The sequence below is a fragment of the Xyrauchen texanus genome, chromosome 32 (assembly GCF_025860055.1).
Source record: "Xyrauchen texanus isolate HMW12.3.18 chromosome 32, RBS_HiC_50CHRs, whole genome shotgun sequence".
NCBI lineage: Eukaryota > Metazoa > Chordata > Actinopteri > Cypriniformes > Catostomidae > Xyrauchen > Xyrauchen texanus.
In genome coordinates this window covers 17,715,184-17,742,939 of record NC_068307.1, presented here as the reverse complement: position 1 = coordinate 17,742,939, position 27,756 = coordinate 17,715,184, and the positions used below count along the sequence as shown (strand labels likewise).

The window sequence follows — 27,756 nt, the reverse complement described above, 5'->3', positions numbered from 1 at the left end:
GCTTCTTGCCTCTGCTCCCAAGTCCGCTTAGCTTTAGAAAATTGTGTTGTACGGTTTTTGTCGTTACCATCGAATAGATCTGGCGCGATATCGCCCTGAATCTGAGGCCATATTTAATCGAAGAGTGTCAGCATATGGGAGTTATGTGGGTGTGTTTTGTTGAGAAGTAAATTGAACATACGGGTTCTTCAAAGGACGCTCGGCTAACCTGTTAGCTTACCACTATTAACAGACGTGTTGTGCGTGGAATTCAAATTCCTTCCGTTTAAACACTCAGTTGACCAGTCTGTGCCAGTTATGACTTCCAACCCCGAGTAAATGTTATTAGAGTAAGAAATATATGGGGTTTATGTGTATAACGTGTGAGTTAGCAGGTTTGGCTAGTTTGATTGGGTTGCCAGTGGAGATGCGCGAGGCCTTGAGATACATCTGCGGTACAAACTGCGTATAAAACAGTATTGTACAGCCTGGCATGCTCATCTGATTCCACAGATGAACATGCTCTGATTTGTTAGTGGATTGCATGTTTGTGGAGTTATGAAATGATAGGAGCAGAGGCAGCCGTGCTCATTACCATCTTTACAAAATTCAGCATATATAGGAGAGTTTTGTAGTGATATTTAAAAACTAGTCCCGTATTGGAGAACCAGGACCATCATCAGGATTTGCTGATGTTGTGCGATAGGCCTGCTCATCTGGATCTGCGCACATTACTATCTGCCTGACCTAAATTGGTCTTTCTCCGTATCGAGTTACTGTACAGTGACCACCATGTCCGACAACCAGGGAAATCTGAACAACAACGTCCCTTTGAATAACAACATTAATGGAGGGCCGAACCGGATCCGGAATCCTGCGATGAATCAGAACCCACTGATCAACGTGAGGGACAGACTTTTTCACGCATTATTCTTTAAGATGGCTGTCACATATGCCAGACTGTTTCCACCATCATTCAGACGAATATTTGAGTTCCTGGTTCTATTAAAGGTAAGCTTGTTCTCGTGTCATTCTTCTGATTTTTTTTAAACGTGTGTTGATCCATCACAAAACCCTACAACACTCTCAGTTTGACCTTAAGATGATGTTCTATTACGGGTGTCATGGTTATTAAACATGATGATGGATGCTGGTCATCATCAGCATCATGTATTTGGCAACAACCCTCCCGTCAATCACTTTAGGTCTTGCCAATCAAGATTCCTGGTCTTATAAACCAATGTTTTGGTTTATAAAACGACTGCCAAGGATACTCAATGTTGAGTGAATCTCAAGTTATTGACTAAGCCGAACCCTTTTTAAGTAATAGAAAAGGAGTGGTCCGTATATTTCATATACAATTCTTGTTGTGGGACTGCAATGTCTAAATCTGTAAAATATCTACAACCCCAATTCTGAAAAAGTTGGGATAGTATGAAAAATACTAATATAAACAAATTTGTATTCACCCTTTGCTGAATGGGTGCACTACAACTACACATTATATGATGTTTTACCTTGTGAATTTCATTTTTATTTTTTAAATCTACAGTAATTTCAAGTCAGAGGATTGCAACATGCTACAAAAAATTGGGATAGTCGAGTGTTTACCACTGTGAAACATCACCATTTCTTCTAATAACACTTATTAAGCATTTGGGCACTGAAGACACAAGTTTAAGTTTAGAAAGAGGAATTTACCCCCATTCATCCATTATGCAGGTCTTCAGTTGTACAAATGTACAGGGTCTTCGTTGCCATCTTATCAGCTTCATAATGCACCACACATTCTCAATTGGGGATGGTCAGAACTGCAGGCAGGCCAATCTAGCACCCACACTCTCTGCTTACACAGCCAGGCAATTGTAATTCGGGCAGTATGTGGTTTGAAGTTGTCCTGCAGGGATGTCCTTCGAAAATACGCTGCTGGATGGCAGTATAAGTTGCTCCAAAATTGGTACATATCTGTCTGCATTAATGGTGCCCTCACAGATGTGCGAGTTACCATGCCATGGGCACTGACACACTCCTGGCCCATACAGACACTGGCTTTTGGACGACACTGATAACAATGTGGATGGTCCTTTTCCTCTTTGGCCCAGAGAACACAATGGCTGTGTTTCTCAAAAACTATATGAAATGTGGACTCGTCAGACCAAATAACACAGTTCCACTGTTCTACTTTACATCTAAGATGAGACCGAGCTCAGAGAAGTTGGCAGCGCTTCTAGACAGTGTTGATGTATGGCTTCTGCTTTGAATAGCAAAGTCTTCACTTGCATCTGTGGATGCAACAGCGAGTGGTGTTTTGACTAACAAAGGCTAAAGTAATCCCAAACCCATGTTCATGATATCCACTACAGTTTAATTATGTTTTTTAAGACTGTGACATCTGAGGGATCCGAGATCATGCACATTCAGAAGTGGTTTTCGTCTTGCCCTTTACTAGCCCTTTAGATTTGACCATATTCCTTGAATCTTTTAACTATATTGTGCACTGTAGAGGGTGAAATGCTCCAAATCCTTCCAGTTTGTCTTTAGGGAACATTGTTCTCAAAGTGCTGGATTATTTGCTGAAGCATCCTTTGGCAAAATGACAAGGGTTGAATGATCCTTGCTCTTAAAGGACTAGGCTGGTTTTGGAGGATCCTTATATACACTCACCTAAAGGATTATTAGGAACACCATACTAATACTGTGTTTGACCCCCTTTGGCCTTCAGAACTGCCTTAATTCTATGTGGCATTGATTCAACAAGGTGCTGAAAGCATTCTTTAGAAATGTTGGCCCATATTGATAGGATGGCATCTTGCAGTTGATGGAGATTTGTGGGATGCACATCCAGGGCACGAAGCTCCCGTTCCACCACATCCCAAAGATGCTCTATTGGGTTGAGATCTGGTGACTGGGGGGGCCATTTTAGTACAGTGTACTCATTGTCATGTTCAAGAAACCAATTTGAAATGATTTGAGCTTTGTGACATGGTGTATTATCCTGCTGGAAGTAGCCATCAGAGGATGGGTACATGGTGGCCATAAAGGGATGGACATGGTCAGAAACAATGCTCAGGTAGGCCGTGGCATTTAAACTATGTCCAATTGGCACTAAGGGGCCTAAAGTGTGCCAAGAAAACATCCCCCACACCATTACACCACCACCATCAGCCTGCACAGTGGTAACAAGGCATGATGGATCCATGTTCTCATTCTGTTTATGCCAAATTCTGACTCTACCATCTGAATGTCTCAAGAAATCGAGACTCATCAGACCAGGCAACATTTTTCCAGTCTTCAACTGTCCAATTTTGGTGAGCTCTTGCAAATTGTAGCCTCTTTTTCCTATTTGTAGTGGAGATGAGTGGTACCCGGTGGGGTCTTCTGCTGTTGTAGCCCATCCGCCTCAAGGTTGTGCGTGTTGTGGCTTAACAAATGCTTTGCTGCATACCTCGGTTGTAACGAGTGGTTATTTCAGGCAAAGTTGCTCTTCTATCAGCTTGAATCAGTCGGCCCATTCTCCTCTGACCTCTAGCATCAACAAGGCATTTTCGCCCACAGGACTGCCGCATACTGGATGTTTTTCCCTTTTCACACCATTCTTTGTAAACCCTAGAAATGGTTGTGCTTGAAAATCCCAGTAACTGAGCAGATTGTGAAATACTCAGACCGGCCCGTCTGGCACCAACAACCATGCCACGCTCAAAATTGCCCCCATTCTGACATTTCCCATTCTGACATTCAGTTTGGAGTTCAGGAGATTGTCTTGACCAGGACCACACCCCTAAATGCATTGAAGCAACTGCCATGTGATTGGTTGATTATATAATTGCATTAATGAGAAATTGAACAGGTGTTCCTAATAATCCTTTAGGTGAGTGTATACCGGTACTATAACACACAATTGCCTCACTTATTTAACATCTCCTGTTTCACGTCACCATGTTATTTAAACTCGTCGGATATGTTATTATTGCCCCGTCTCAACATTTTTGGAGCGTGTACTGTACATTTAAAAAAAACAATGAAATTCACGATGAAAAATATAATATAATGTGTAGTTGCAGTGCTTTCAATATAACAAAGGGTGAAATATAATTTACAAATCACTCCTTTTTGTTTTTATTAGTATTTTACATACTGTCCCTCTCCCAACTTTTTCGGAATAGGGGTTGTATAACTGGTTTGTTTGCGCAGTTTTGTTTTTATTCAATTGTGTGCCATGTAATCTGTTTGGTAGGCCTTGTTTATGCTTTTCATCCTGGCCTACATCCACATCGCCTTCTCACGTTCACCCATCAACTGCCTGGAGCACGTGCGGGAGAAATGGCCCCGTGACGGAATCCTGCGTGTGGAGATCCAGCGCAACTCCAGTCGAGCACCCATCTTCTTGCAGTTCTACGAAACGGAGGGAATACAGGGACTGGTGAAGGAAGAGGATGGAAGTGAAGCCAGACAGCCAGTTATTCAGACAGATATTGAAGAGGAGGAGGAGATGACCATGGACATGTTCGACAACAGCACAGTACGGGTCAGTTTAAAATATAGGCCTATTCTGTAACCTACAATAAACCTAATGTTTTCTAAACATGATGTGCATGCAGAGTAAAAGATAATTTAACCATTAAGCAGTCGGCACCTTGTTGAAAATAAACAGTAATTTTCTAGGCTACTTAAAAGCATACATTTTTGATGAGCAGAATTAACATGTCAACATGGTCCGGTGAAGGACTGGATTTGACCTTAGGCGGCTATCCTGCTCTGGAAAATGCCTGCACAGTGGAAAAATAACATACAAGCATGCACAGATTTAAAGAAGATTTTAAGGACTTTCAAACGTTTAGAAATCCGATTCCCACTCGACCACCGAAGTGATTTCATAAATACTTTGCTGAGCTTACTTGTCTAGCGAGAGGACATTTTCCTGTGCACGCCACGAGTGAGAGAGCGAAGGAGCACGCGCAGCCTGAGGTGAAATTAAACTTTGGATCTGCTCCAGATATCCTCTTTTTTTATTTTTTAAATAATATTTATATTATTAATTCTATTTAAAATTTTACATTAATATGACTATTAAAACTATTAAGCCAAACATAAATGTGTAAAAATGATGATCAGTTTATTGGGGTGCGGCGTCGACTAGCGGTTTAGTTGATTAGCCTCGCACATCCCTAACCTTTTGTCTTTGTTGTATTTGCATGCGTCATTACTTATGTACAGTTATTATGTATTATTTGTTTTGAAATAATTTTGGACACTTTGAAACCTTTTTGTACACAAGGTATAACATTGGGATAACATTGCTTTGTCGTAACGAAACAAAAGTTTTTTGTATCGAACATATTTACACCCTAAAATATATAATGTCACATCAGAAATATAAGAAAAAGTTTTTTGTTGTGATGATTTTTTTCCCCAGCAGTTTCTTAAGCTGAGAGGGAGCTAATCATAATATATATAATTAAAAACATTAAAAAGTTTTCTTAAATTTTACCAAACAACTGACCCTCTTGTTTTTTTTTGTAGAGTTGTAAGCCTTTAATGTTGAGCATGCCATTAAACAAATCTTTAAAAACACATTAATGTATATTAATAATATACAGTATATATTATTAATAAGAAATTATGTTGTCTATTACAACATCAAAAAACACTGTCATATGAACAAATATAATGACGGATTTAAGCTTCACAAACCTTAAAGTACACAAAACAGTTCTTAATTCATGTCAAGTTAATGATGACTGAAAGTAAAGACTTGTAGTTCAGTGAGTCAGATGTTAATTCAGTAACCTCTCTAAATGATTTATTGAATTCATTCAATGAAGACTGATTCAAACTTATAACTCAGAAGTTGGTGAGTTGTTTGTAGTGATTCATTAAAGAAGCGATTCATAAGAGTAATTGTTTAGTGAATCGGGCTAAACTAGTCACATTGTACAGTATGTTTGTTCTGAATCAACTCAACATAATGGCATTATTTCATGGTACACACTCTTTATCTTATAACATTAAATTCAGACTGCAAACTCACAACTCTGCTAAATATATTTTTTGCCGTGTCGCTGCTACTAGCAGTGGTGCAGGAAACACTGCTAAGAACTGTCGGATGGAAAATAGGTGTGTGAAGATTTTAAAAACAAATGTGGCCAAGGGGGACCACATTGACAAGAGTTTTAATTTTTGGGTGAACTATTCCTTTAAAATGTACCCTCCCTGTACAGGTCTTTTTTAGTCATAGTGCTTTGCTCTCTCACACCCATGCAGTTTGAGCTGGACATTGAGCCGCGTCTGAATCCATTGATGAATGGCGGTGTTCCGGGTGCCAGCCTGAATGAATCGCAGGATCTCTCCTACAGCCAGGCCCCCTCTAAAGGTATGCAGCCGCTGAGGGAGACTGTCTCCGAGATTGAGATGCTAACTCGAGCAGGTAAACATCTCAAAAATGCCCCAACCCGTAGTCATCTGATTCAGTCCTCCTCCTATTCCTCTGTGAATTCATTCTCTCTCCTTCCTCTATCCAATGCAGCCCCTTATCACTTCCGGTCAGATTATCTTTGTTCCAATTTTTTTTTTTTATCTAACCCTTTCCAAAGGTGACGTGTGCTATGTCACATGGCTTCAGAATAAATCATCATGGTCTGATATTAGATTAAATTACTTTATTAGATTAAATTACTTTGAAGCACATTTTCTGCTCCTATATACATACCATTGCAGAATCTGCAACATGTTTATCTTTTTTTTTTATTGTATTTTTTTAGTACAGCCCAGAATAAGCTATTTTAAGCTATTAAGCTATTAAGATATTTTTATATATTCGACAAAACAAATAATCCTGTTCCAACGTTAACATACCTAATACCTTTGTGTTGCCTCATTGAACATCAATAACTGTTTGTAAACTTTTGTGATATTTGTACTTGTCCTTGGTTTGTCCTGGCAGTTAAGATGACCACTGTTCTTGACTAAAAAACCTCTGCAACACGACCCTGGCATGACTAGACCTGAGAACCCATCGGGTTTCAGGCCGTGTTTGGGTCAGTTTTTCAAGTAGGACTTCGGGCATCCATGCTCTCGGTCACAGACATGCGCGAAATGATGAGTTAGGGGCTGTTCACACTGAACGTGTTTTTGCATGTATCTTCTCTGTTTTACCATTGTTTTCTTATGTAAACATATGCTGGATGAATGTCTTTTACTGTTGCATCGCGTCTCGCTGTTTCTTCATTGTCTCGCGCAGGACCGGCACATTTTTAGACACTGTGCCAAGTTAAAAATAATGTAATTTTTGAAAACGTTTGTCGAGACACCTGCACTCTTTAATTTGTTGTGCTGCATCTAGATACTATTCAGATGCAGTGACATGAGTTAATCTGAACAGTGGGCATTTACTTTCAAGTTTTAAAGGAGAATCAGGCTGAAACCTAGTGTTTCTGACAGGGGGTCAGAACGAGGATTGAAAATGCCATGCGTGAAGCAGACGTGTGAATCATGAGCTCTGCACACTTTGTTTTTTTTATTTTTTTTAATTATTTTCATGTTATAATCTGGTGAGATTCGATACACCCAGTTTTCTTTGTGGTAAACATGGCAAAGAAGTCAAAAAAAAGCTGTGGAGACATTAAAAGACACTTACATGCTCAAGATTAAACTTCTGGGCCTACAGACCGAAGACTCGATTCGGAAAGCGTGACAGGAGAAGAAATTCAGCGTCAACTGTACAACATCTCTGTGATGCTGATGAAGGTTGTTGCTGAATTTGACTCACTGTAATACGTTGATCGATTACGGCGGTGGAAGCTAAATTCTCAGAGTTGGTTACAAGAGTGGCAGATGTTGAGAAACAGAGCGATTATCTGGAGTCATCGGAAGGGGTATTATCCGTTAATCAGCCCGTGACCAAAATAGCTGTGGGAAAATTTTTTGAAAAACTGGAAGATTTGGAAAATAGGAGCTGAAGGAATAACATAAGGACTGTTGGAATTCCGAGCATGAAGGAGGCAGAGATATGGTGAAATTCCTAGACGAACTCTTCCCGAGTCTGCTCGACATAACAGGCCATAAACTGGAAATCAAGTGAGCTCACAGTGTCCCGGCTAACAGATCTGCTGAGGGAGACAGACCCTGATCAGTTCGGGCCAAATTTCTGTAAGAAACTCTTACATCAACGGAAGATCACTTTTGCACTGATGTTTCCGGCCAGACTGAGAATAGAAATGAAAGATTGTCTCAGGGTATTTACAGGCATATGCAAAAGTTTAGGCACCCCTGACAATTTCCGTGATTTTCATTTATAAATAAATGGGTGTTTGGATCAGCAATTTCATTTTGATCTATCAAATAACTGAAGGACAGTAATATTTCAGTAGTGAAATGAGGTTTATTGGATGAACAGAAAATGTGCAATATGCATCAAAACGAAATTAGACAGGTGCATAAATTTGGGCACCCCAACAGATATATCGCATCAATATTTAGTTGAGCCTCCTTTAGCAGAAATAACAGCCTCTAGACTCTACCTATAGCCTGTAATGAGTGTCTGAATGAAGGTATTTTGGACCATTCCTCCTTGCAAAACATCTCCAGTTTACTTAGGTTTGATTGTTGCAGAGCATGGACAGCCCGTTTCAAATCACCCCACAGATTTTCAATGATATTCAGGTTTGGGGAATGGGATGGCCATTCCAGAACATTGTACTTGTTCCTCTGCATAAATGCCAGAGTAGATTTTGAGCAGTGTTTTGTGTCATTGTCTTGTTGAAATATCCAGCCCCGGCGTAACTTCAACTTTGTGACTGATTGCTCTACATTATTCTCAAGTATCTGCTGATATTGAGTGGAATCGATGCGACCCTCAACTTTAATAAATTCCCAGTACCGGCACTGGCCACACAGCCCCACAGCATGATTGAACCTCCACCAAATTTTACTGTGGGTAGCAAGTGTTTGTCTTGGAACACTGTGTTCTTTTGCCGCCATGCATAACGCCCCTTGTTATGACCAAATAACTCCATCTTTGTTTCATCAGTCCACTGCACCTTCTTCCAAAATGAAGCTGGCTTGTCCAAATGTGCGTTTGCATACCACAAGCGACTCTGTTTGTGGCGTGTGTGCAGAATAGGCTTCTTCTGCATCACTCTCCCGTACAGCTTCTCCTTGTGCAAAGTGCGCTGAATTGTTGAACGATGCACAGTGACACCATCTGCAGCAAGATGATGTTGTAGGTGTTTGGAGGTGGTCTGTGGGCTGTTTTTGACCATTCTCACCATCCTTCGTTGTTTGTTGATAGATCAAAATGAAATTGCTGATCCAAACACCCAATTATTTTTAAATGAAAATCATGGAATTTGTCAGGGGTGCCTAAACTTTTGCATACGCCTGTATGTGGCCCAAGCAAGCACTGTCTTTTTATAAAAACAATGGGTGAGTAAGCCATTTGTGGTTTTTCATGTAGCTCCAGAGTAGATTGACTCGCTGTACTTTGGCTCTGAGGAAGCTGGGCACCATTTTTGTTTCTTTTTGCATTGGTTCCACCTAGCGGCTGGAATTTGTTTTGTGGCATGACTCCAAGAAACTTTTGCATGGACGGATGATCGATTTTACACTGAAGTTACCGGCCAGATTGATGATGGATACTACGAATGACTGCAAAATATCTTCATGCCTACACAAAGGATGTCTTTTATAAAGTTGATGGTGCATTGTTTTAGGAATATTTTATGAAAAGTGAGTTTGAATATACTCACTTGACCATTTGAGAAACGGGGACACCTGTTTTTTTATTTATTTTCTTTGTGCTGGTTTCGCTTGGAGGCTGGAGCTTGTTTTGTGGAATAATGCTGCTTCGGAACAGTTGTGGATGAATCTCTTCATTCTTTGTGCTCATGCCTCCTGTTGGCTGGACTTTGTTTTCTGCTGAACTCATAACAGCCATCTCACTGAACAATTGTTTGTCTGTCTGAGAAAACTAAATGGATTTATATCAGTTGGAATTTATGTATTTATTTATATTTATGTGGAGGAACACACCTTCGAGACAGATCTGTGAATTAATTTACATGTTCTTTGTGTTTATTCTGCCTATTGGCTGGGGTTTGTTTTACAGAGTATTTTCTGTTTTGTAATTTTGCCTTACAGATTTTGTACAGAAGCACCAGACTTGTTGTGGGGGCTCTTGTAGGCGTACATGGACCTTTGAGTTTAGAGGGATTGACGCCGGTTGGCGCTGTTGTGCGTGGGGTTAATGTGCACGTTTTTCTTTTTTTTGTTTGGTTCGGGAGGGACTTCAGGGTTTGATTGTTGCAATAATGTTGGAACGTGGTCTGTATAATCTTGTTTTTGACACACTTTATTTTTTCTATTATATCAAATGTCAAATGTTAATATGAGTGGTTTTCTTTCTCCTCATGGAATGTGAATGGGTTGGGGTAACCCATAAAAAGAAGGAAGGTTATTTATTTTCTTCAGCCTAAGAAATATGATATAGTGTTTCTTCAAGAAATGCATCTTTCCCAGCAGGAAGCTGAAGAAATTGGGAAGCTATGGGGTGGATATGTTTTCTTTAGTGCTGGCTGAAGTAAGAGTAGTGGAGTCATTTCATTAATAAGTAAACTTCTACAATTCAAATTTATCAAATAGATTAAAGATAAATTAGGTAGAGTCATGAATGTTTTAGCAGATATTCAGGGGCAAAGTTTGGTTTTGGCTAATATTTATGTGCCTAACGTTGATGATCAGGGCTTTTTTATAGATCTTGAAGGGATGTTGCAAGCTGCTGGCACCACTCATGATATGATATTGGGAGGATACTTTAATCTTTTGATGGACTCAGTCCTTGATCTCAGTGAAGCAAATGTGTGTAAGCCCCCTAGAGCAACAGTGATACTTTACAGGATGTGTAAAAATCTTGGTCTTGCTGATATTTGGTGACTTTTGAACTCATCTGGTAGAGACTATACTTTTTCTTTTAATCAGTCCATAAGATTTATTCTAGAATGGATTTTATTTTTTATATCTAGGTCCCTCACTTCATATATTGTTGATTGCTCAATTGGAAACCTATTAGTCTCAGATTACGCCCTGGTGTGTTTAGAGATGTTGCCACATATGGAGAAAAAAAAACATATAGTTGGCACTTTAATGTATCCCTTTTGCAAAATCCTGATTTCCAACAAATTCTAAGGACTGAAATCAACGTTTATTTGGAGACCAACTGGTCCTCAGTATCCTCGGTGGGCGTGGCTTGGAGGCACTTAAGGTGATTCTTAGGGGTAGGATCATACAGTATGCCTCATTCATCAAAAAATCCAAAGCACGAGAACTTGTGGAGTTGGAAGAGAATATTAAAAGTGCAGAGACAGAACTTAAGCACAGAATGTCATCTCATGGCCTCAGAGAATTGACTCGATTCAAATACAGATATAATGCTATTTTATCTCGGAAAGTGGACTTTTGGTTATTCAGGGCAAGACAATCATACTTTTGAGTCGGGGGACAAAGTAGGGAAGCTTTTGGCTAGATATATAAAACAGAGATATATCCTTCAGTGAAATCTGCTGGTGGTAATATGTTTACCTCGGCCATTGATATTAATTATGCCTTTTAAAGGGTTCTATCTTGATCTCTATAGTCCCACGTCTTTGTCTACTGATGAAGATACTAGAAAAGGTGTGGAACCATTAGAACTCCCTTAACGGATGACTGAGCAAAAAATCTTGACAAAGTAATTAAGGCCTTACCTGCAGGCAAGGCTCTGGTGCCAAATGCTTTTTCTGCTGAATTTTTTTAGATCTTATGCTACAGAATTGGCTCCACTTTATTTAGAAGTTGATATGGAATCATTAAAGAAAGGAAAGTTTCCTCCAATCATGACACAGGCCCGGATCAGTCTGATTCTTAAAAAGGACAAAGAACCAAGTGTGTGTAAAAGTTACCATCCAGTTAGATGTGAAAATGTTGGCAAATTTTGGCTAACCGATTAAGTTATGACATCTCTTATACGTATAGAGGGGGTTAAGTATTGATTCTGTTTGTGTATGTTCTTGCTTTTATGTGTTAATATAGGAATCAATAAAAAATGTTAATCTGAAAAAGAAAATCATAATTTTACAGTAGTTGCGGTTCATAGCGTTTAGTAGCCATGGCAACAAAGTTGTAAAATTGGAGGTTACTTTATACAGAAAGGTTAGTAATCATTTTATCAAACATAATCATGTTAACATGCTTAATGTATATGTCTTGTGGCTATACTTTTGAAACTTTGATTGGTCCCATTCACTTCCATTGTAATTGCCTCTCTTTAACCCAATTTTTTTAAAGAAAAGGAGGGACAAATCAAAATTAATTATTGTGGTAATTAACATTATGCCACAAATGCTGTCATTTGAACTTAAAGGAATATTCTGGTAAATACAATTCAAGCTCAATAGACCACATTTGTGGTCCCTCCTTTTCTTTAAAATAAAAGCAAAAATCTGGGTTACAGTGAGGAGCATACAATGAAAGTAGGGCTGAAACTATAAGTTGGCGTTATCGACAGTGTCAAATAAAAAATTGTGTACAAAAATGTTTGTTGTCGAATAGTATGTTGATCTCATTTAACGTAACATGAGAGCTGCAGCTTGCGCACAGTCCAGATGCATTCCAGACTTTCCAAACAGCCTAAAAGGTGATGTAGATCACAAAGTACGAGGTCATTATAATGCTAAAATACAAAGTAAACACAGAAGCAGTGCCATAGTGAAATAAAGTTCCGCTTTAGCAAAAAAAATCTAAATCTGATAGTTGTCTTTCACATTCCTTTACATAGTCAACAAAATTCTGAATCACAATTGTACCTCCTTTACCAGCTGGTTTAATTATTGTTTTATCAGATTGTAGATCATGTAGAGCATTTCTTTCATCTCTTGACAAATTGTCATATCCATTTCTTTTTGTCACTTAATAGGATCTCAATATCATGTTTTACTAGTCTGCAAAAAGTCTCAACAGATGCATTTTGATTTAAAGTAAATTAACTTAATTCTATTAGGCCTAACATAATTTTCATAATTAAGTGATACTTGACAATCAGGTTTATCAAACTGTATACCTTAATTCTGATATTTCTAAAGAATTTAAACAAATTAACTTTAACAAAATATTTCAAAATAAATCCTGCTGTAGCAGCTGCCCCCGCGACCCAACTTCGTATAAGCGGTTGAAGATGGATGGATGGATGGAACATATTTCAAAATAAAATATTTTACTTGCAAAATATCCTTTGCTTGATAACCCCTTATTAAGAAATGTGAGAATGAGATGTATTCATTGTCTTACTAGAAATGTTTAATACTGTCAGTTCCTGGTTGGAACTGATCGAGTCCATGGTCTTCTGCTGGCTTGTGATGGCCACTCAAATACCTTGACATTGTTGTCCTCAAGCTATTTTGCCACAACTTTGGAGGTATGCTTGGGGTCATTGTCCATATGGAAGACCCATTTTTGACCAGCTTTAACTTCCTGGCTGATGTCTTGAGATGTTGCTTCAATATATCAACGTAATTTTCCTTCCTCATGTTGCCATTTATTTTGTGAAGTGCACCAGTCCTTCCTGCAGCTAAGCACTCCCACAACATTATAGTTTTCTTTGGCTTACAAGCCTCACTCTTTTTCCTCCAAACATAACAATGGTCATTATGGACAAACAATTACATTTTTGTTTCATTAGACCAGAGAATATTTCTTCAAAAAGTAAGATCTTTGTCCCCATGTGCACTTGCAAACTGTAATCTGGGATTTCTATGGCGGTTTTGGAGCAGTGGTTTCGTCCTTGCTGAGCAGCCTTTCAGGCTATGTCGCTATAGGGCTCGTTTCACTGTGGATATAGATACCGGTTTTCTCCAGCATCTTGTCCTTTGCTGTTGTTCTGGGATTGATTTGCACTTTTCGCACTCAATATCTATCTATATCTATAATAATCGGTCACCTTCATGAGCGGTATGATGTCTGCGTGGTCCCATGATGTTTATACTGTCAAACTATTGTTTGTACAGATGAACGTTGTATTTTCAGGTGCGTGGAAATTGCTCCCAATTGATGAACCAGACCTGTGGAGGTCCACAATTTCTCTTGGCTGACTTCTTTTCATTTTCACATGATATCTAGCAAAGAGGGACTGAGTTTGAAGATAGGCCTTAAAATACATCCTCATGTACCTCCAATTCAGTACACCTCCTATCAGAAGCTAATTGTCTAAAGGAATTTTCCAAGCTGCTTAAATGCACAGTTAACTCAAGCCCTATTCGGTTTCTCAGAGTGATGTCTGTACAAGTGCTTCTCTGTGATAAAACACGACAAATAATTCACAGAGGATGACCGAGACTTTTTGTGGATCACATGATTGGAGTTGTGGTTGTTATATGGAAAATCAATCAATCCACCAACTGTATCCTCTGTATTTGCGTTTAAATATGTTTGGAATTATGCTAATGTGAAAATAAAAATGTTAAAGCATGAGGGAACTGCACTGCAATGCGCCGCAGACATTTACAGTGTACATTTTTACATACGGAGCAAGCAAAAAATTCATGCAAAGACCAATTAAACTAATCAAGAAAGTGTAGGGACAAGACTGTTTATCAACGGAGCCAAATAATGCTCATTGGGGGTACGCATGTTCGTCACCCACATTTACCTCAGCTGCGCCACTTGCACACACTCTCCTAAGGGCACACAAGGAAATAAAGAAGCTGCACATATCAAGGACAGTAAAGATAGTTAAATTAAAATTTTAGGAACTATGGTAAAAATGGTTTATGTTTTGTCTATCAAAATAACAGACTTCATTTGGAATTATCTGTCAGTGTTTAAAAAAGTGGAGGTGGAAATGAAACCTTTAAAATAAGAGAGACATGAACCCGGCAACTTTTCTGGGACTACTCAACCCGTATAAATGAGTAGTCATGCAAGCCCTATGTATACATTTATTTAGTAAACGTTTCTACATTATAATGTGCTATATTACAATTTTATTACATTGCTGCCATAATAATAGACCGTTTCAAAAGTTTACGTTTTTCTTTCACTTCTACTTAAAAATAGTTCCCACTCACTGTGGTGGAGTGGCAATGTAATTTTATTATTGTGAATTATTTAAAACATTTGTTACATAATCCTCCAACTTTCACAATTGTCCATTACTGCCAGAACTGTTACCATGTATTGTTTTGTTGTTTAACATATGGCACTTAACAGTGGTCAAAAAGGATTTCCAAAACATCTTTTATTAAGTCAGAGATGTGGATTTGGACCGTAATTAAATTACCACACAACCTTGGTGATTGTCATAGAACAGTAGGTAATTTGGCCGTGAATTTTCTCATGGGAGGTGGGATTAAAACGCTGACATTTTGGATTTGAAAAGCAACAAAATCACAGACTACCCCTTGTAAATGCTAAAATTACCTGTCCGAATGGGGTATGTAAACTTCTGACTCACTGGAATTGTGATATAATCAATTAAAAATGAAACAAACTGTCTTTAAACTATTGTTGGACAAATTATTTGCACAAAGTCATGCACAAAGTAGATGTCCTAAATTACTTAACAAAACTATAGTTTGCTAATATTATATCTGTGGAGTGGTTAAAAAAAATCAACCTAAGTGTATGTAAACTTCTGACTTAAACTGTACATCTCATATTTCGGTTCTTAATAAGGGGTTATCGTTTGTTCCAACTTCTGAAGCAAAGGATTTTGTCATTAAAGTTGATTTATTTAAATTCCTTAGAATTATCAAAATTAAGGATTTGTTTAGAACAGTTTGATCAACCTGATTGTCAAGTATCACTTAATGGTGAAAATTATGTGAGAGACCGTTTAGAATTAAGTTAATTTACTCCGCCTCTAAATCAAAATGCAAAAATTATATTGGAATCCAAATTCATGCCGTTCCCAAACCCCATGTAATACTTCTGATTCATATATGTTAGCTGGGTGAGCTCTGTGACATGGTAAACTGTGCATATGTCAGTACAGTGTTTTACAATGTCACAACCGAAGGTTTAAAACCAGAATTGATGGTGTTCACTCTGCTAGGCCTTGCCTCTGTGCTGGAACTCTTCAGAGAGGCCTCCTGTACATTCCTGTGGGTTTAAGCCTGTGGATTTTCTTCGGTTTAAATGATCAGAAAAAGAGCCTGTAATATCATATGTCGTCCTCCAAATTATATTAAAAACTTTAGGGATTAATTTTCAGAACTGCTTTCTGGTTTGATTTTAAAATATGATGAGATAATTAATGTTGGGGATTTTCATTTTCATGTAGGCAGGGCTGATGATCCTGTGGTTTACCATTTTTAAACATTACAAAGTCTTTTACTTTGGAACAGCATGTATCTGATCCAACGCATAGAGGTCACAGTTAGATCTTGTGTTTACTCTTGGATTAGTTCTGAGTAATTTGAAAATAAAGGACACTTTTGTTTCAGATCATAAAAGCATTCTTTCGACATTGTGTTTACTACAGAGAAGAGGAAGACAAGTTGCTCCTATTCATAATGTAACTCCAGAAATTGTAGATATATTTTGATTTATTATTAAAAAAAAATTAAAGCTTATTTTGATAACTGGGCTCTCAATACCAGCGCAACTGATCGTTTAAAAGATTTCAATTATTTGTGTCATCAGTTATTCCTGTTACAATCTGTGGAAAAATTGGGTTGTAGGAAGATTTTGTTGGATTCTTTCTCACCTATTTAAAAGCAGGATCTTTATAATACCTGTTGAAACCATCTAGTTGCAATACTGATGTTGTTCCATTTCAAGGAAGTTATTGGGACTTTAGGCCCTTTGTTGTCTTTACAAAATAGCTTTCTTGTGTAAAGATGTGTTCCAGAGGAATTAAAGACAGCGATAGTTCAACCACTTCTCATTAGTTCCTTTTGGTTTCAAATAACTGCAGACAAACCTCAAAATGATCTTTCATCTGAAAAATAATAAAGCAGTAGCTAAGCAACTGTTAAAGGTAGTGAAGGATAACAGTATTATTGAGAAATTTCAGACAGGTCTTAAAGAAAACCACATTACAGAAACTGCCCTTCTAAGGGTGACAAATTACTTACTGATGGCAGAGGAAGCCGGAGAGAGCTCCATTTTAGTGGTGCTTTATTTAGCTGCAGTGTTTGAAAAAGTTGATCATTCAGCTTTAATCGAAACTTTGAAGAGATGGGTGGGATTATCTGGGGTGGCTTTAGACTGGTTTCCTACTTGAATTGGAAATTTGTTGTCTGTTGGAGATGAGTTGTCACCCTTTTCAAAAGTTAATTGTGGTGTTCCGCAAGGATCCCTGTTAGGGCCAATAATGTTTTCACTATATGTTAACGCTTGGTCCTGTGATTCGTAAATACAACATACATTTTCATTGCTATGCAGACGACCTGCAATTTTATTTGTTGTTGAATCCCAATGATCTTACTAATTTAAATGTTCAGAGATATAAAAATTGGATGGCATGTCATTTTCATCAGTTAAATACTGACAAATCTGAGGTTGTTATGATCAGTCATGATTCTAAAAGAGTCAGATTGAGTCAGCACTTAGACAGGTGGTCCCAAATAATCAGCAGGTGGTGAAACATTTGGGAGTCTATTTTAAAAATAATAATACAAATTTTGAATATTACGCCTAGCAGCTAGTTCAGTCTTGTTTTTATCAGTTAAGGAGCATTTCAAAGGTTAGACATGTCTTGAGTTTCAAGGATACAGAGAAGCTTATACATGATTTGATTTCATCTCACCTTGATTATTGTAATGCCCTGTTTTCAGTTTTAAATCAACTCACTTTAGCGTGGCTACAACCAGTGCAAAATGCTGCAGCTAGACTTTTGACATGAACTAGGTCTTTTAATCCAATTACTCCAGTTTTAGTTTCTTTGCATTGGCTACAAATTAATTTGAGGATTATTACATTACATTTTGGCATTACGTGGGTTGGCGGCAAAATATTTAGCAGAACTTTTAAGACCTTATGAAACCGATAGACCTCTTAGATCTTGTTACGAGCTCTTGGCTGTTTCAAGATCCAGATACAAATCTAAAGGTGATAAGAGTGTTTGTAGTGAAGGCCCCACGATTGTGGAAAAACCTGCCCTGGAATATTAGATCTGCTGAGTCTTTTTAAGTATCTTTTAAAAAGCCATTTGAATAGACTAGTTTTTATTACTATGGTGCTGCGTTTTACTGTGTGTGTGTGTTTTTTTTTTTTTTGTCACTTTGTGTTTTGTGAAACACTTTGTGCTTAATCGCTAAAAAGTGCAATAAAAATAAAATTATTATAACCAAACCACACAGTATAGACTGCTTTGTGTTTCTTTAGGCTGTCTAATAGGGTGTTGATGTTCTGATACTTGAGAGATTAACTTTCTCAATAAAATTGCACTTTATTAAGATGGTGTTTTCAAATACTCAACTCAAATATTAGGCCTACAAGTTAACTTATAGTTCTTGGTGGAGAAGGTGGGATAGACTGTTTGAAATTAGGGATGTGCTTTTTATACATTTGGACTGCCCAAATGCTATGGTATGGGGGGTGATGGTCAAGTTCAGGTTCACAGGTCTGCTGTATTTTTAATATTATTGTTTCTACATATGTGTCAATCTTTTACCGTTGTGCCACATCTCACTGATTTTCTCAGCATTTCGTACCATGTGTGTTTGTACCCTGCTTTCAGTTCCATTCCATCAGTTGCGCTCGATCTAGCTGATGTTGAACACAAGAACATGTCCAGTATGAGTGCCCTAATCATGTTGGGTGACACATTTTTCTGCCATGGACTGAAAGTTATCATGTACTGTATAGTGTCCGCATGTAGTCACTATCTTAGCTCTAACCAAGGTACTGCCAAAAATGCCACTGTAATGTCATGATGATAATAATAAGGGTCTTTTTTTTTTAAGTTAAGGAAAAAATATTAAATCTATAGGTTTAGTGGTATAAAGTGTGAATTTAATGGAACACTTTTAGCATTTATTGGTACTTGATACTTGTATATGTTTTTGTGTAGTGTGGCCGCAAGAAGAGTATATCGTGGAATATTCTCTAGAGTACGGGTTCCTGAGGCTGTCTCAGGCCACACGCCAGCGGCTCAACATCCCAGTCATGGTGGTGACCCTGGGTGAGTACCTCACACCCTCTAGCGAAACCCCACAATGCTTTCATCTTAATTATTATCATAACACAACATCAAAGAAATACACACAAGATAAACTACTTTTTCCTACTTAACTTTTCTAAGTATATGTCTTTGTGGTGCATCAACAAAGTCTTCTCACGTCTTTTTGCCATATTCACCCACCGTCACAAACTGGTATGATTTTACTACTTTTGTGGAACACAAACAAATATATTTTGGCGATATCAGGTGTTTTTGTTAATTACAATACAAGTCAATGAGGTTCAACACTTTCAAGCTTCAAAGAGGAAATAAAGGCTGCATAAAGGTAATCCATAAGACTCCAGTGGCTACGATCGGTCTTGGGTGAGAAACAGGCCAAAATGTAACTTCTTTTTCACTATAAATCTTGACATTGCAGTTTCCTAGGTGCAATCATGATTTAAAGCTTTATTACACTTCCTCGCACTTGACGCATGCGTTGAGCAAAAGGAAGTGGAACTATTCTTTTAATACTGCTGTATAGCAACCTGTCTGTGGGTTGTCTGTAGACCCATTGAAGGATCAGTGCTTTGGAGATGGCTTCAGTCGCTTCCTCCTTGACGAATGCTTGGGTTATGATGACATTCTGATGTCCAGTGTGAAGGCTTTAGCAGAGAACGAAGAAAACAAAGGTGTGCTATTTCCTTAATGCTATGTCAAGACACATCTTAATGACATCACAACAGTAAATGTTAATGTTGGGGTATGATTTGTTTGTATTCAGGGTTCCTGAGGAATGTGGTCTCTGGAGAGCACTACCGTTTTGTCAGTATGTGGATGGCCCGTACCTCCTACCTGGCAGCCTTTGTAATCATGGTTATATTTGTAAGTGTTTTCTCTCTACTGTAGTAGCCTTTTGTTGTAGAAAGTTTATTAGTAATGGATCATTTTATCCATTCAAGTACTGAAAGCTGAAAAAAGCCTATAAATACATCAAGTTTCGTAAATACATCAACAAATCAAATTGAAGCACCCATCAAAATATTTTGACTCTGACTTCTCTTTCTCTCTCAGACTCTGTCCGTGTCCATGCTGCTACGGTATTCGCATCACCAGATTTTCGTCTTTATAGGTAAGTTCATGGAAGCCTGTTATGCTCTCCGACTGTATCTTCACTACTTCAATAACATCCATTATCTTTCTATAACACACTAAAAGTCTCACAGTTTCCAATGTCTCACATGAATGGAATTTTCCTCTGATTTCCTCTGTGCTCAGTGGATCTTCTCCAGATGCTGGAGATGAATATGACTATAGCTTTCCCTGCCGCACCACTCCTCACTGTCATCCTGGCCCTCGTTGGTAAGTAAAACTCAACATTGGGATTCTGAAGTGTTTTGAAATGCACCTTTATTTTGAAATTCTCATGCCACGTCTGTACGCATTTCCGTCAGACAATGCAGCAACCTAATGATATTCATCTTTCTTTACAAGCGCTAAATATGCTTCTCAAGTGGGACACAGATATGCACAGTTTGGCTGAAGCCTGAAGTTGCGCTGTGCTCTATCCATGCACACACGTCAACAGGGCTGCGAGCTCTGATGACAAGATAGCAAGCGACTTACATGTGCGATTAAATCAGGCTTCCCTCAATATTGTTGCGCTTTTCAACACTTTTGAATTGTACATGAGAATTTTCTATTTTAAAGTGCCATGGAGTGATTCAACCAATTCAAACGGCTAAACAGCCACAATATTCTGAACAGTTCTGACGAGGCAAAGAGAAAACACCTGCCCTGCCCCAACATAAGTTACACGACTTTTCACATCTTCACATAAACACCCTTAATAACATTTATCACAGTAAACTGTAACAGAATCTTTAAGTATAACTGTGGAAGTTGTAGCCATGAAAAAACACGGATAGCACATAATCTCCTGTCAGAAATAAGTTGTGGGTATGTAAGAATTTTGGATTGAAAGACTTGCTTGATTGTTGTAGAGATGAAAAATTGTCACTGTAGTGTTTATCTCATTGCACAAGGCAATGAGCTGTCATAAAACTATTTATGATCACATTAATGTGGCTTTATTTTTTGTATTTATTTTTCTGTATAATTCTTTTTCAACAACTGAAGTACCTTAATTTTTGTGCATAATACTGGATTTGCACTTTTCAGAGAGCTCAATAAAATACTCAAATGTTAATTTGGTTTTGTGAGATAATGTTTTGAAATTATATTGCGGTAGACTTTGAGATCGTAAAAAAATTGTATCGCTGGCTAAGAGATTCTGTATAAAATTGTATCATGATGAAACTTGCAATTTACACCTCTACAGTTGATTGAGGTTATAATGACTTCACATACCACATGTCTTACAGGGTTTGCACAATTTCAGGGAATTTCTAAAGTGAATGTATATTTCTCTAGATATGATCAAATCTAAAATGCTTCATAGGCTAGAATCCACTCTTTGTGGGAAAAGTTATGGAAATTTGTTGGTCTAAAAGCTCGGGAATCCAGGATTTATGAATCACAATCAGTATCAAAGGCTCGTTTTATGGCTAATGACTTATTTTCAATCCTTTCTGTAGGGATGGAGGCCATCATGTCTGAGTTTTTCAATGACACAACCACTGCCTTCTACATTATCCTCATTGTTTGGTTGGCTGACCAATATGATGCCATCTGCTGCCACACCAACACGAGCAAACGCCATTGGCTCAGGTATGTTTTCAGTCTTTTCCTGTGCTGCTCTTCAGTGAGCTGCCCACCTAGGGCAGTAATATTATGCTGCCTTTGAAGATACTTTGTTTTATCCAGATTCTAAGATAGCATCATATATAATTCCAGAACGCATTTCAACTTTAGCAAAATGCTAACATCAAACTATTGAAATCAGTTGAGTGTTTTGTGTGCTTCATGTGAAGAGCAAAGCAGCTTCCTAGCAGTTGGAACAAAGCATTTCCCTTTTTTTGCTCCATGCCCCACTTTTTTGTTACTTTGTGCAATTGTCATTTTGGCCCTTTTTACACCTGGTATTAAGATGCGTTTCCGATGATCCAATCACAAGGGTCAGGTGAGAAGCATCAATGTTTACTAGGAATATGGCAAAAAAAAAAAAAAAATGATTTAACTGCATCACTAGAAAACTTTGATGCTTCTCTCCTAAAATATTTTTTTAGGCCAAAAGAGAAAATAGGCTGAAAATCGTATAAAATATAAACAGAAAAAAACACCCCCATGGCGAAAAAGCATTGTTTATGTTGCACTTTACAAGAATGGATGCATCAAAATGACAAATTTTGACCGATAAGTGCTACTTTCACAACTGTGATGTCTGTTTATGTTTTTTTCTTTTTCGCATTAACGTGAGAACAAGAGAATTCAATTTAAATAATTCACGTTTTTAGGATTGCCAACCCTTCTACATTTTGTGGCTATTATTATTTCTGGATTGTGCATTTGAATTAACAGAATTTTTACAAAGTATGTTACTAATTAAATTAACAATAGTTTTTCATGTTTATAACTGATATGCTTTAATTTGGTCAATAATTGGCCAATAAATATAGGCAGGTGATACGTTACTGCAATCCTATTTTAAAGTCTACACCCCCAGTTAGTGCATTTAATAAAGAGCGTTTTACATTGCTCTATTGTGTTATGGTAATTACGGTCAAGCACCAATATAACATAAATTATGCATAAAAGCACCATTAAAATAGTCTATATGAATAATGCATTATATTCAAAGTCTTTTGAAGCCATACAATAGTTTTGTGAATCGCAAAGGATGCGTTTAAGAAGTTAATATAGTCTGCGTGCACATCATGCTTCAGTGAATGAGCACTGCTCTGTTGATGACACAACTGAGGGACTATTGAGAGCATCCTGAGCAGCTGCATCACTGCCTGGTTTGGGACTTGCACCGTTTCGGACCAAAAGCCCTGCAGAGGATAGTGAGGACAGCTGAGAAGATCATCAGGGTCTCTCTTCCCTCCATCAAAGACATTTACAAAAAACACTGCATCCGCAAAGCAACCAGCATTGTGGATGGGGGGACACACCCCTCACAAAAACTCTTCACCCTCCTGCCGTCTGGCAAGAGGTACCAAAGCATTTGGGCCTTCATGGCCAGACTGTGTAACGGCTTCTTCCCCCAAGCCATCAGACTCCTCAATACTCAGAAACTGGACGCACACGCGCACGCACACGTGTTCTGAGTTGCACTTTAATTATTGTCACTTTATACCTGGCTGCTACCTCAATAACTGCTATGTGCATGGAACACTATCTCATAGTATGTTATGTTTACATTTGGCATTTTTAGAAACGGTCATCTTTTGCACTACTGGGTACCGGTCGGCGCTGCACTGTCTCTCACTATTGTCCTGTTCCTTTTTAGTAATTTATTGTACTGTCCCGTACTTTTTGCACATGTTTGCACGTGCACTTTATGTAGGAATGTTATTTAGTCTGTGAAGTCTCTTGTGGTTCTGTGTTTGTCCTATGTTGTTTTAGGTAGCACCATGTTCCTGGAGGAATGTTGCCTCTTTTCACTGTGTACTGTACTAACTGTATATGGTTGAACGACAATAAAAACCACTTGACCTGACTTGACGCAATCCTAGCCGGCGCAGGGCTAATGATGGGTTCATGATGATGCTCTTCTTCCTGAAGTGTTCAACCAAAATAAAAGCTATAGGCTTTTAAAGTTAAATTATGACTGAAATGTTATTATTATTGAATAATATAACTATTATTTTTATTATTTATTTATTTTTATTGTCTCCCCAATTTTGAATTCCCAATGTGCTCCAAGTCCTCATGGTGACGTAGTGACTCAATCCGGATGGCGGAGGACGAATCTCAGTTGCCTCCGCATCTGAGACGTCAATTCACGCATTTTATCTCATAGCGTGTTACCGCGGAGACCTAGCGTGTGAGGAGGCTTCACGCACAAATCACCAAGCACCCCACCGAGAGCGAGAACCATTATATGCAACCACGATTATGGCGACCACGAGGAGGTTAACCCAATGTGACTCTACCCACCTTAGCAACCTGGCCAATTGGTTGCTAAGGAAGCCTGACTGGAGTCACTCAGCACGCCCTGGATTTGACCTTTCAACTCCTGGTGTGGCAGTCAGCGTCTTTACTTGCTGAGCTACCCAGGCCCCTACTTCATTATTATTATTATTATTAACAATAACACTATTTACAAATTACAATAATATTTAGTAATGTGATGTGCTATCACATCTAAAGTGAACACAAAAGAGATGCACTTAAGTATCCATTCCACATTCCAGGTCCACATACAATAAAAATAAAAAATGTGGCAATAGAACTGGCTTCATGTTTACTGAAGATTTTGACTGGAATCACTGTAAAATTCACTGCTGCATTATACAGTAGAGTAGATAAAAATGTAGGTGTTCTTAGTAGTCTACAAATTTGTATTATGTAATTGTTCGAGGTCTACTGTATTTAATGATGACGTGTAATCGGATCACCCATATCACATCTTGATACAAGGTTTAAACTGGGTCTCTGTGGATACAACTTCTCAATGGGATCTCTTGTTTTTTGTTTTTTTTTCAGATTCTTTTACTTGTATCACTTTGCCTTCTATGCATATCACTACCGATTTAATGGTCAGTACAGCAGCCTGGCTTTGGTCACCTCCTGGCTCTTCATTCAGGTATCAGCAAGAGTTTTATTTAAAAAAAAAAAAGATGTAAATTGTAAAGAATTTCATGTTCCCTAATGTTTTAATTGTATTTAGTTTAAGTCTTCTTTGTGTTTGTCTTTGGCAGCACTCAATGATCTATTTTTTCCACCACTACGAGCTGCCAGCCATCCTTCAGCAGATCCGGATCCAGGAGATGCTGCTTCAAAACCAGCAGGTGGGTCAAGGCAACCAGACAGCCCTGCAGGACAATCTCAACAACAACACTAGTACTGCAGCACCCGCCGGCCAGGCTAACGCAGCTGCTAACACTAATGGCCAGGATGGCCTAGCCGCTCATGACCAGCCTCAGCTTGAAAACCACAACGGCTTAGTAAACCCCACTCTCCCCGTCGACCTTGACTGGATGGCCGAGATGGCTATTGGTCCAGAAGCTCTGGCCATTCCACATCTTGACAGCTCGCTCTTAGAGCCGGGAGGGATCCAGGAATCGCCGACATCCAGCACAGCTGCAGCGGAGCTGCAAAGTCCAAGCACATCAGGAGTGAACCAGGGGAACATTTGCACAGCAAGCAATCCTGCAGAAGATATGAAGTGCGCTCAGGGTCTGGGGCCCCCTGGTGGGGGAGGAGGGTTGATGGAGTCTGAAACGGATCCCTCTTCCTCCACAATGACTTCACACACAGACTGCAAATTAGCAGACACACATAATGGCACCACGGACTGGGACGGCAAGACCGAGAATGAAAACAAAAGCTCGCCAGACTCCCATTCTAACCTGGCTTGAGAGACGCACATGATCGCTCCCACTCAGAATGAATTAATTTATGCCTTTTGCTCTAGTCACCACCCCTCTATGTAAATGAATCCAGAAGGCATCATGAGGAAAAACTGTGATGGAGAATTCTATAATTAAATCCTCAATCTCAGAAGGGAACGTGAGGAAGGTCGAAGCTGACTCAAGTAAATTCTTATTGAATTGTCAAAATGATGCCATGTGTGAGGATGTGATCATTTGGAGAGTCTTTACATGTGATTGTTTTTGTTTTTTAATGATTGAAACCTTTTTTTAGTACAGGAAGTATTCAGCTTGCAAATGTGATGTATCGCTCAATTCTGGTACTTTTTGTGATTCCAAATGTGGGCGCTACAGGTTTCAATGGCCAGCATGGGAGACATTCATACTTTAGATCCAAATACACATCAGTGATGTGGCTTGCAAGCTTTATGTTGCCTTTATTTCCATTCCTCTAATGATAACATTGACTTGCTCTAATGGAAAATGCTGCCTACTTATAGTGGTGGAAATAAATTAAAATGAATTAATATGATGTTTAAGGGCCCACTATCTTCGTTCAGGTCTTGGACACTATTGAGCCACCAAAATGTTCTCTGTGTAATTTGATATCCAGATTATGGCCTTCCATGTATGATCGAAAATAGTTGTTCATCGTCCGAGGGCATTGTTTATTGGTGGCACTGCTATTGAAAAGAAGTGCACAAGGGGTGTTAGAATATCTGGCAGCCAGTTTCAACATAATTATACCCAGATAATTCTCTGCACAAGTCTGCCACACAATCCTTATTTAAAAAGCTGTCCTGTTTAACAGGGGTCATTTCTTGTGATTTGTTCTTAAAGTTTAGACAGGCATGTCATCTTTGCACAAATTCATCAGGAAGTCTTTGGCTTTAATTCAGGTCAAATCTGGCTTCAAGAGAGAGGGTGTGTCTTGTGCTTTTTAAACTGAATATTAACGAAGTATTTCCCTCTGAAATACTTTGGGGTCAATAGCCTTACCAGAAGCTTCAAAGCCAGCAAGTAAATTGTCATGGGATATAAAAGCAATGTAACCAAGAGTAAATGTGTTGTTTCTTTAACTGATGTTATTTCTAATCAGCCAAACAATAAGATCCAGATTTCTTCAGACGTAAGCAGTGCAGGTCAGATGCGAAGAATTTTTTCCATCCGTCTTGCAATGCATCAAAGTCGCTGATCCAGGAGATTCAGTTGTCTTTTCATATTCTGCTTTTACATAAAGATTTCAACATGTAGGCAGCAATGTCAAGTTCAATGTGTTTCTGGTAGTTTGGTTACAGTGGTTGCACAATGACAGAACAATTTTGTTGATCTCCATGATCACGTGTAAAAGAGACTACATTTACCTTCACTAAATGCTCCGTAAACCAGGAGATCAAATAACAGAATCTGTTGTCGCATACAGTCTCTTTGACATATGACTGTGGCTGAAATAACACTATTGGGGGAATGGTGTTCTTTCAAAGGCTATGCAACAACATGGCAAGTTAAAGCCAGGCTCTGGATTTGTTTTTTTTTTTTGTTTTTTTTTTTCAAATTGTGCAATATTTTGTGAGGTGCAGGTCTATCCAAGTCTGAAAGATTTTATGATCAGTTCCTCTTTTTTTTTTTTTTTTTCTTCTTCTTTCCTGTGCCTATTTGCCATTGTGAGAGGAAATGGATGATTGTAGTGTTTAGATCTAGTCATCTAGACAGAAACTGATAAAAAGTCTCAGTTCTGTTATGAACTAGATTTTGTCTCATTCAAATGTGTTTAACTGTAACATTTAAAAAAACTGCATAAAGAGACTAAATTAATTTCCACTCCTTTTTGTGGTTCTTTTGGGTTTCTCTTATTGGTTCTAGAAACACGGCACCTGTCAAAAGTTTGGAAACACCTGACTAAATTAGTTTTTTATTTTACAAAACAATTAAAGTTATTTTTAATGGTTGAGTTTGACCGTATAGTGAATGAAAATCAGCCAACAAGTGCCCATCATACTGCATGTCAGTATTGCATGTCAGTTGGAGTCCGAATTCACCAAAAATCTAACCAATGGGTGGCTTCTTGAAAGAAGCTTAAATGTAGGAGTATTTTGATTTAACATCTTGTGGAAAAAGAGATATAATAATGAGTATTTGAGTCCAAACATT

The 27,756-nt window shown here is 38.4% G+C and overlaps 1 protein-coding gene across 2 annotated transcripts; it reads left to right on the top strand.

Annotated features, from left to right (window-relative positions):
* LOC127625835 (membralin-like) lies at positions 1-27,736 on the top strand. 2 transcript variants are annotated; one of them, XM_052101243.1, is made up of 11 exons: positions 1-990; positions 4,214-4,504; positions 6,241-6,349; positions 19,019-19,129; positions 19,678-19,800; positions 19,893-19,993; positions 20,183-20,240; positions 20,387-20,470; positions 21,706-21,838; positions 24,719-24,818; positions 24,934-27,736. In XM_052101243.1, exons 1-11 carry the CDS (start codon positions 772-774, stop codon positions 25,591-25,593), a joined length of 1,989 nt encoding a protein of 662 aa, XP_051957203.1. In that variant the 5' UTR covers positions 1-771; the 3' UTR covers positions 25,594-27,736. The 2 variants fall into 2 exon arrangements, with proteins under 2 accessions (XP_051957203.1, XP_051957201.1); XM_052101241.1 differs by having other exon boundaries at positions 6,241-6,403.
* The last annotated feature ends 20 nt before the right edge of the window (positions 27,737-27,756 follow it).